Source organism: Rhipicephalus microplus, chromosome 6 (genome assembly GCF_043290135.1).
Source record: "Rhipicephalus microplus isolate Deutch F79 chromosome 6, USDA_Rmic, whole genome shotgun sequence".
In the NCBI taxonomy this organism is placed as follows: Eukaryota; Metazoa; Arthropoda; class Arachnida; order Ixodida; family Ixodidae; genus Rhipicephalus; species Rhipicephalus microplus.
Window position 1 is genome coordinate 195,497,233 of NC_134705.1, and position 10,734 is coordinate 195,507,966.

The 10,734-nt window shown below is 42.8% G+C and overlaps 1 protein-coding gene across 2 annotated transcripts; it reads left to right on the forward strand.

The window, feature by feature from the left end:
- The first annotated feature begins 690 nt into the window (after positions 1-690).
- Positions 691-10,452, forward strand: Vps16B (Vacuolar protein sorting 16B). 2 transcript variants are annotated; one of them, XM_075867445.1, is made up of 18 exons: positions 691-958; positions 1,768-1,883; positions 1,947-2,019; positions 2,094-2,205; positions 2,872-2,963; positions 3,046-3,114; positions 4,160-4,252; positions 4,772-4,908; positions 5,381-5,408; positions 5,498-5,571; positions 5,675-5,765; positions 6,320-6,454; positions 6,550-6,591; positions 8,077-8,166; positions 8,313-8,399; positions 8,698-8,787; positions 9,120-9,224; positions 10,338-10,452. In XM_075867445.1, exons 1-18 carry the CDS (start codon positions 899-901, stop codon positions 10,356-10,358), a joined length of 1,515 nt encoding a protein of 504 aa, XP_075723560.1. In that variant the 5' UTR covers positions 691-898; the 3' UTR covers positions 10,359-10,452. The 2 variants fall into 2 exon arrangements, with proteins under 2 accessions (XP_075723560.1, XP_075723561.1); XM_075867446.1 differs by lacking the exon at positions 691-958 and adding an exon at positions 983-1,047.
- Positions 10,453-10,734: the final 282 nt, after the last annotated feature.

Genomic DNA, 10,734 nt, shown 5'->3' on the forward strand with positions numbered 1-10,734 from the left:
CGTCCATTTATTCCTCACCAACCGCGAGAGTAGTGTGCCATTCCTCATGGACACTGAAGCTGAAGTGAGCGTGTTGCCTGCTCATAAAGTCCCTGAAAAATAAACTTTTTCAAATATAATTTAAAAAATAAATTTTTCAGGGACTTTAGCCTGCTCAGTCCTCATTACGCCCCCCTTCAGGCGCTAAACGGCACGTGGTTTCTCTGGGGTTCAAAGCTGGCAGAAATATTTGGTGCTGGACAAAGGATAGAATGATAGATGTCAGCGTGGGCTCGATGTTACTTATTCAGTGAGTCATTCAAGAAACTTTATTGGGTCCTAGGGTACTATGCAGTCGTAGTGGATGAATATGGCTGTCATTAGGAAACAGAAAGTATTAATACTCGTGAGCAATGATCAAAATATCGCGCCCTTTTGGGCTTAGCCAATCAGACACACGTTGGCCGAACCCATCTCTCCTACGCCGTCTACGCTCTCGAGTGCACGGAGGTTGTGTTGGTTGTGTTAGCACGTTTACCTGCTGTTGTGGGACAACCGATGAATTACATGGATGTCTTTATTACGTCGCTGTAACCGTTAATCACCGCGCCGTTTCCGTATGTCACGATGAAGGTCCAATGACGTATACGGCTTCGCATCGTCCCTGTGTTCTCTGTGCGCTTCGAACGAAGAAGGGATGTGAATATGTGTGCCATCGAAACCACCAAATCTCCGCCGATTGTGGCTCCAAAATATGATCACATCGGCCAGTAAGCGCACTTACATACGCCACAGATCAGGCGTGAATTGATCGTAGTGCGGCACTTTCGTAAAGAGACTGCGACTTCTCTAAAGTAGGTGGGACGCAGCACACGCGGAAGTGTCCATTGCCACAGTTCGTGCCTCACAGCTAGCCATTATGAACAGCCATCGCATCGGAAGCACCTCGGCATTCTGGCTTGATGACACATCGTCTCTGGTAACGTATTCATTCGATTCAGGCATCATATGGAAGGCTTGTCGTTGTGATGTGTCATTGCGTGTGCCGATCGAGACGAACATGATATGGTGATCCTGCTTGCCTCGATCGTTAGCTGCCTGTGCTCGCTGCATGAATAGCTCGTCTGTTATAGATCGTATTCAATGCTGGACTGGATAGATCGTCTTAGATTCTGGATTCGATAGATCGTCTGAAATACGAATTCGACCCAGGACAGACTAAGAAATACTGATGCACTGCTAGGACAAGCGCGATAAGGTTCCTTCTCTGACCTGTGTTGAATTACTAGCCCAGTAAACAATTTCGCTAAGAAAGAACGTGTTCGCACTAAGGTATGTACTACTGTGGTGCTTTAGTTATATCGAAAAAAGTAGCAAGAAAAATAAAAAAAAAAGCTTGCCATTGTATATTCATGTGGAGAAACATTCATGCATTAATTATTAAGAAATTAGCATATCATGGCAAACGAAAACTATAATAGCGGCATTGATAATTTTGTGATGAGCCACTGAAGTAGTTGAAGTTTTACGCAATCCAGGGTGCTTTGCTTGAAACAAAAATTGTTGCATCAGGTTGTAACCTGAGTAATAACCATGTAGTCCTTGAAACGAGTAGTTTTGAAATGGTGTGAGCAAAGTTTTGCATCAGTGTTCGATACCATTGTGCATCCGTCGTATGCTATCCTTCAGGATACCTATGTTAAGTTATGAAAATAGCATATCAAATCCAATGAACGCTGTCTGCTTATCTATTTTAAAGCTGCCTAACGAGTTGTCATGAAACTGCAGAAAGAAGCAGCTCGGCTGTCGGCCCAAGTCAAGCAAGACGCCGACTTTGGGCCCGACCCGTTCAAGCAGTCCACCATCGACGACTGCCTTGAGCAAGTAGTGCAGTCTAAAAACAAGTGAGCACTTTTTGAAAACTATCTTCCGGACAGCTCGAGAATTTTTCTTTTCTTTTGGCACAGAAAGGAACTGAGCGGTGACGATGACTACTACTGGAACACCTCTGCCCATGTTGCATTCAACTTCGACGATGTGGTAATGCAAAGTTGTTTGCAGCGTGACTGGTTCATTGCTGCGAAACTTTCTAATTATTGCCTTGTTGACTACAGGATGACGACGGGAGAAGGAACGTGCAGTTCAACAAGAGAGCACAGTCTTCTGTGAACAATGTGAGAAAATTTAGCTTCGACGAATCGAACCGGGTCACTGCAGAAGCCTGTGGTAAGTAGTTGCGGACAAATATACGGAATACTAGTGACAACTTTTTAATTCAATACCAACTTCACCGACAAAACCGTTGCGAACTTGCCTCCGTCATCTCTGTAAAAATTTTCTGCCTCCTGGAATCTGCTCCCGGCTTGTGCTTTTTCTCTTATAATATAAATAGTAGGCGTATCAAAACATAAAAGCTAGTTGTTATTAGTTTTTATTAAACTCAGCAATAATACCAAGATCTCTGGAAAATTTGCCACAACATTCAAGTTTCATTCTAAAACCAGAAACAGAAAGATTTCCTTCATAAAATGAACAGTGTTAAATCCGCCAAACCACTTGACATTATTGGAATGAGTTAACGTAATCGGCTGGCACATCTACGCAAATCCTCTTTGCGGTCGGACAGCCAAACCCCATAACTGAAGTCTTATGTTGTCATTGACTCTAGGAGGAGCCTAAATTTGTAATTATCCTTGCATTGTCACCAGCTACAGGACCTTCCATTTTCAGCTAAGGCACAATTTTTCCCCGTCTTTGTGCCACAAATTGCAGATAATTCACGAATAACGTGAATCCTGAATGTGACGGGTCCTAGATATGAGTTTATGCGAGATTGGGCAAATTGTGAATTCGTACACGCACAAGATATATTTAATTTCTGTGATTTTTAAGGTGTCACCCTTCCTTCTCCTGGCTCGAACTTGAGGCAAGCGGGCCTGGGCGATGTGCACAAGCACGCCGAAAGACTGAGGATCGGCCATGATGTAAGTTCGTTATATTGACTGAAGTAAGAAGTAGTTAGTAGCACTTTCATGCGTGGGGTCATGTAATCCGTTCAATTTTCAGGTTCCTACAAAAGGTCTCAAAAGCACAAACACCCCCGAGGAGACTGTGAGGAACATTGTGATAGGCCAGGTAGGGCACCCCATGTTTGCACTCTCTTTGCAATTGATGCTGTGCTTGTTCTTAGTGTGATCCATAGAGAGATATACTAGGGCCATTGTATGCATTGGTATTGACGTACTGCATGTAAAAGTTTCAATCAACGATATACAGCATTCAAATTGTAGTTTCCTAGACTTTACGAGAAAATTGTGAACAAGAGCAAAACATTGTGTTGGGTAGGTCGTGTAAAGTACTTGATAGATAATTGCTCGTCCGACGCACACTTGTAAAAAAGAAATGTAAACGGGGAAACGTAATGTTTACCCAAGTGTCGGTGACAAATTTAAACAAGACAGAACTCCCAGGGAAAATGCAGAGGCTTGAAGAGTGGAGAAATTGTTTAACAGTAAATGTCTCTGGAGTGTTGTTTCAGTTAATGACTTAAATGGACACAATTAGTATTAGCTGAAATGAATAGCAGTAGTTCAACATTTTGTGCTGATTAGCCTGTGCAAGGGTTGCTTGCTGTAAAGTGATCTTGCATTATATTACTTTGAGTACTCGCAGCATTTCATTGTAAATATCGAGCATAGACAACAGACGAATAGGCGAACAGTGCTGTTTGTACCTCTTTGTGTTTGTCCATTGTGTATGGGCCGTTTTGACGGTCATGAACGACTAACTAGCTCGAATTATCCCCCTTCTGAAGTTTGTCTCAGTAATATTGAATTTGAATATGAGTCTGCATGGTTGGTCTTGGAGATTGCATTTCAACATGTGTGGCAGCTCACATCTGAGTTCAAGATGGTGTCGTTGTCGGCCATGCCTTTTGTTCCATTTGGTCTTTCACAGGTGCCGTCTTCTTGTTTTTGTAACAAAGTAGGAACTGTCTTGCTGTTCCAGCTTGCATGTCTTGCAAGGTTGTTTATATTGGGTGTCATTGGAACAAGGCAGAAATACCTCCGCATGCGATATATTGGTACTACATTGTGGTGCTGCTGTATCAAGTGGTAGCTGATCAAATGTGATAGCAACATTGCATCCTCACATTATTTTTTATTTCTCGTACATCCAGCCTTACTTCCTTGGTCAGCATCGCTCGAAAGAAGACAAAATTGCTCTGCTGAATGAGGCTGTGCGCATTCAAGATGGAAATGCCATAATTGCTGTAAGTTCATTTGTTGCAGTTTGTTAATAGCACACATATTTCCTTATATGCAAAGATGATAGTTTTGAAGGAATGGTAGGCTGTAGACTAAGGTCATTCCAGTTACTGCTGTAGCAGTCAAACTGTAGTGTCATACATATCATCTTAAGCTGACTGTGCTGTCCGTTCCTTTCAAAATAAAACATGCTGACGTATAGCTGTCAGTACTATTAAGGCATGGCATTGTTGACCACTGAAGATGTAAGTTTTAATTAGAGGGCATTGAATGTGAAAAGGTGGGTTCTCAAAGCTGTAAAGTGGTGTAGTGTAAACAGTGTGTGTCTATTTTGTCAGATTATGTGCACTTTTATGACATTAGGTGATCAAAGTGCAGTCCTGTTATGTCCTTTATAGCCTATATACTCTCACTCTCACTCAATCAATCAGTCAATAAAACGGCCACAGACTGTAGTGTCTTCATTACTGCGTAGAAAAAAGATCATGAACTGTCACGAAAATATATGTCGCTCATGTGTGCAGGTCTTGCTGTTTCTGAAACAAACCCTGAAGCAGTCTCTGTTCAACCAAGAGCTGATGCAGCGACCGAGGGCCGTGTCTCACTATCTGAGTCACCTGCGTGCTGTGCAGGACAACAGCCAGCTCATGGATGTCCTAGGGTGAGCATGTTTGGTTCTAATAAGGCTATAAGTAATCAGAAGAACTTTTTTCGAGTGTTAGGTGCCATGACCACCACTGTGCACTGTCTCTTTTTATAGTGTGCGTCACACCCACCGGTGGGACACTCCACAGATAAAACAAGACCTCGAAAAATCTCGCCACAGCGGCTGTGTTAACGTTGTTGCCATTTGCACTTTTTCGCTGCTTACACAAGTTCTATGCATACCAATAAGAAGTTCCTTGTCCCCCTTTAAAATAGATGTTACATTTTCCGAGGCAGTGATGTTGGAGTCCTTGCTAAGATTTCTGACTGAGGACCAGTTTGCAGGTTCTGAGTCGGTTTGCAATTTGCAGGTAGGCAACCAGTATCACATTAGTACTGTAATGTAACCCAGAAACTGTGAAATTTGTTTTCGAGTTATCGCTTCCACATAGACCATTAAACGCTCACGCTTTCCTTTCTCACGCCAGAATGCTTGGCAGGGCTGAGGATGCCGCTGTAAGTGTTACTCTCAACTGTACATTTTTTTTTGTGTGTCACGCCGTATGAACGTAGACTCTTAATTTAAGACTGACTTTGTTTCTCAGATGATAAAGTACAAGCTTGCTGTGGAGACACCGGAAGCCGCAACGAGGCTTCGGAACCTGCAGTCATGTTACAAGTGAGCTCTCTACGCAATGAATGAATGATTTCATTGATGAATGAGCTAGCTAGTGAATGAATGAAACATATTTCACTGTTCCGTTGCGCCCACCCTCCTGCAGATCGCACTTCCAGTCTGACCCTTCACTCGAGGCTCAGGCTGAACTGGTCAGAGAAGAGCTGAAGCTTCTCGAAATGCAACTCACCATTGAGGTAAACCGAGCTGTATTGGTTTGTCGTTAGCTTGTTTGTCTGCTTTACTACACTAAAGAGAAAATCACTTAATCTCGTATTAGTGAATTACTCTTTCACGATTCCAAAATGACCATGCCTACTGTGAGAAGACATTTGCTGACCAAGATAGCGTGCAAAAAAAAAAATGTATCTGGCGACGCCACCTTGAAATTTCCTCATCAAGTGGGGTGACACCATAAATTTTAATGGCATCTGCTGTGACCGACGCAGTTCCTTATTGGTAAAATTAGGTACATTGACCTCTAAAACGGCCGGAGACTTAACACACCTAGATTGAGGAAATAACGTTCAGCCTATGTCGTCAAAGTACGTAATGAAATTAGTGACATCCTGCGTCAAGACTGCGGCGCAAAGTTTCAAGACACTTTGAACTTGACTCTCTCTTCTATTATCGAACTTATGATGGTGAAAATAATTACAATAATGTACTCAGAGTATGATTTATCAATCTAAACTGATTCATTGTTTTTACTTCAGTGTCCATTTAAGGAGTCCTGACGCACATTTTGCAGGAACAAGACTCCCGAGCCGAAGTGGAAGGTCAGAACATCCTGATGCAAGAGTTTCCCCGCAAGGCGCCCGTTGTGGGAACGTCTCTGATCACGACGCTTTACTACTGCTGTCTCTATCATTACAATGTGTCAAACGTGAGTGCTACGTTCCCCATTTGAATTGCTTGCTTGGGATTCAGTGATTTGGTTTGATTTGCCAAAAATTTACAATCTTTGCAATTGTGTTCCAGAACCACATTGCCAGTCCCAGCCAGATGAAGGCTGTGTTCAATGTGAGTGTTCCGTTTAGGAATAACTAAATGGCCATGTTACACCGCGTATTGCACTCTGATTAAGAAGATAGACAAAAGACATGCACATATCTGTGTGCATAGTGTGTTTGGTACATGTAAATGCCAGTTGACCACTGCTACCTTTATTTTTATCTATTGTGCTCTCGTTCTTCAAGCCATGCAGTGATGTAGGGATAGTGCATGGGCCTTAAAGGGCCCTCTAAACCATCTTTAATATCTTTTCACATTTCAAGTAAACACGTGCATCGTGCGCAGATTGTCCTCGCGATAAGTGATTCCACAGGTGGCAGTGCTATGAGCAGCCGGCGCTTCACAAATTCCAAGAAAAAATCCCTCCTCCTCTCCGAGCCTTACTGGCCCTCTGCGTGACGCCGAAAACTTCAATCTCTGACGCGCAGCACATTGATGGCGTGATTAGTTGAGCAAAAACCCTATGACTTCTGGTTACTCTGCAAGCAGCTGTTCGTGCTTCTTGTCATTATTCATTGTGTTGCCTGCATGCGGCGTCTCCCAGCAGCACATGCTTTCCTGCGCATTTGCACTGGCCATGCGCAGACCGCACGTGCACTACTTGCGCAAAGCGAGAGGGCAAAGCGACCTTGGGAGAGGATACGATCAGAGGTTAATTGATTGATATGTGGGGTTTAACATCCCAAAACCACCATATGATTATGAGAGACGCCGTAGTGGAGGGCTCCGGAAATTTCAACCACCTGGGGTTCTTTAACAAGTACCCAAATCTGAGCATACGGGCCTACAACGTTTCCAACTCCATCGGAAATGCAGCCGCCGCAGCCAGGATTCGATCCCGCGACCTGCGAGTCAGCAGCCGAGTACCTTAGCCACTAGACCACCACAGCGGGGCTATCAGAGGTTAGCAAAGGATAGAGCAAAAGAAGTGATTCATCGTGTTTCGATAATCAAATGCATCTAACTCGGCTATTACGGGACTGTTTAGAAAAATTCTCGGGTCTCCGTGTTCGTTGTGCACTCATGCATGTTTCATCATCGCTGGTTAGTCGAAGAAAAAATGTTGGCCCTACCCACAACCAACCGCTGTACCTCTCATGAAGAATTTGCTTAAACGATCATACTCATTTTTGTGGTGTCAAGCACTCCTGGAGAGCCTCAGATAGGTGACTTTCCTAAACAAATACATGTGTTGCAGATTTTAGATAGAAAATTTGAACGTGCTGGTAAACTTCATGAGGGATTCAAGCATTGTCGCTCAGCCGAACTTGTTTTTAGGTAGTAGCGATAAACATTCAACTCTTAATATGCACAGTATTTGCCAAAAAGAACTACTTGTAGTTCAAGAAAAAACAAGTCTTTCACATCTGAAGGCATGTAGGGGTTGTGTGCGCGGAGCTTACATTTTTTTTGCGTTTTAATCGACTGCAGCGCCTCGCCTCTTTCCTTTCGCTACTCTATTGAAGCTTCCTCCTGTTCTCGTATTCCACACAGTTGACCGAGAAACAGTTTGTCTGGACTGCTTTGACTGCCCTAGCCCAGATAAAACATTGGAAAGAAATCGACAACTTGTTTCAAGGCAAGGTGAGAACATTCGGACAGCTCCGCTTATTGTCTGGCAAGGAAATTGCACCTGCGAACTACGCATGCTTGAAGACGTCCTTTTTTGCGCGTGATGAAAGGCAAAGGAAAATGAAAGGACCTGAAATCATGTCCTTGTTATTTTGCAGTCTTGGCTTGGCAAATCGAAAATGCGGTGCTGCATTGGCTTCGACAAGGCTGTCGAAATTCTGGCTAAGGCACATGCCCCACCCGAGGTATGCCAATTCCAAACTTCTACTGTCTGTGTGATTATTTTATGAAGCATTGTAATGACCTGCCCTTTTAGTCCTTAAGTTTTTTTTTTCTCTTGCGAAATAAATTCATCATTTGTAGTGAGAGCAAAGATTTTGCGACATGTTTGTATGAAACGCATTCATAGTGTGAAGAACAAAAAGTAATTTAGTACCTCCAGTTCTGTTATTGTGTTGCAGAATTACTAGCAACAGGAGCTAAAGCATTTGGGATAATCATTGCCCAACCAAAATTTCACTTTTCCCGGCGACTTTCATCTAGGTGTTCGAGAGGTACCTCCAAATGGTTGACGACTCGGAGAAGCGACTGACACTGGCGAAGGCGCACAAGTGTCACAGTGTTGTCATTGAGGTGAGCCCAAGCTGCCGATTTTAATGTCAACTTTCATGTTTCAGGACGACTTTGATTTGTAATGTCCATCGAATACTGATGTTGCTATGGCGCGTTACTTTCAGCAACAAGAGACCAGTGAAGGCTAGCAAGGCGAAGTAAGCAGAATGCTGTGATAGTGTGCTTTTTCAGCACGTCTATGGTTTTTGTTGTATATAAATGATGCGTTCATTAATTGACTGAGTGACCAGTGAACAAGCCATATTCGGTGACGGCCTAAGGATGTGGCGATTGTTCTGCTATCAAAACCATAGCTAAACTACAATATTTATGCCATCTGTTTTCACTTGCAGACGCTAGTTTACCTGAGAGATCGGCAGCGGCTGCTCAGGTACAAGAGTGAAGTTCAGCCACAGTCCACGGCGTTCTTTGAGATTGAAAGGCTTCTTAACGGCACGGTAAGCTAGCTTCAGTGATCGTGTATTCTTGCCAATTAGACTTTATCATGGCTATAAGCGGCACTGACTGAATGAAGTGCTGTAGCTCGATTGGCAGCGCATTGGACGCAATGCGTGAAGACGGTGAAAGTGTTCATGCCACGTTTCATTTCTCGTGTTTGTGTCGTCTGCACTGCAGGCAACGTACAGCTTCTCACACAGGCAGCAACTGTCATGTGCAGACAATGACCAGTTTCTGGACTTTGGAAAACACTGCACGTGTGCTTGCAAAACCCAAGTCAAATTCACTAGGACACCTTTGTAAATGTAGGGGTTGCTACTGGGCCAAAACCCATTCTTCCCAAGCCATAATTCACGAGAGAACTCTCGCATGCTGTTAACTGCTGTTACACACTAGCACGAGCAGCAGTATTACCAGTCGACTGAAACAGATGTAAACAGCTGTGTGGTATTACTGCATGTAAACAAATGCATTAGTAGCATGCGATTCTCTTGCATGACAGTTATCGGAAACAGAGTGTTCAGTTCTGGTAAGATGTCATGCAGCGTCAACGAGATCCTAGAATGAGCTCAAAGTCAAAGGCTCAACGAAAAATTTCGATGAGATGGCAGGTATAGTGTGCGTACAGACTTTGTCAAATAATGCAATTACGCAGATACACTCAAACCTCGTTATAGCAAAGTTGCATCTTAACGAACATAAGTTTGTTATAAAGGTGTACTCTTAACAATATATCTATTGCAAGACCATTTTTCATTTACTTTGTTATGGCCAATATTTCGTTACACGTGAGTTTGTTATATAGAGGTTTGAGTGTAGTTACGATTAGGGGTACCACGTGCACACTTTCACATAGCTGTGCTAGAAAAAAGTTGTCCGGCAGTGCAGTGCCCTAGTGATAGCAATTTAGTGTGAAAGCTTGGGCGTGTTGGTAACCCATTTACAAAACAAATACTGCATGAAATAAAGGGAGACAAAAAAGACCAATGCACATGTCCATTTTTCTTGTCCCCGTTCATTTCGTGGTGTATCTAGTATTTGTAAATTACAGATTGCACCCTAAAGTGAAGTTTGAATATCGCGCTTGATGCCTTTTTTTTTTTTCTCTCCAGGCTGTAAAGTGGAAGAACTGAAGGAACCATTTTTCCTATTTGTAAATAAAAAAAAACCCGTAGGCAACCGTGTCACACCAGCTAAAAAAGAAAGTGGCAGCAGCGAGCAACCAAATTTGTGCATGAGAAGTCTTGTCTTTTTGTCTATCCCAGTTTTATTGCATAAGAAATTTTATAATGTCTTATATAACTAAGTAAAAAATGAAATCACCAAATTATGTACACTTAACACTTATGCAATTCTTAAACTATGTAAAAAAGAAACAAACCTTCTTTGGTTTTAAAGTGCCATTCAACTCAAACAGGGCATAACCTGTGCTGTGTTTCGCAGCATATCACAGATGTAAGTCACAAGCAAAAAACATACAACCTTGACAGATATTGTTCTAAAAGTGTG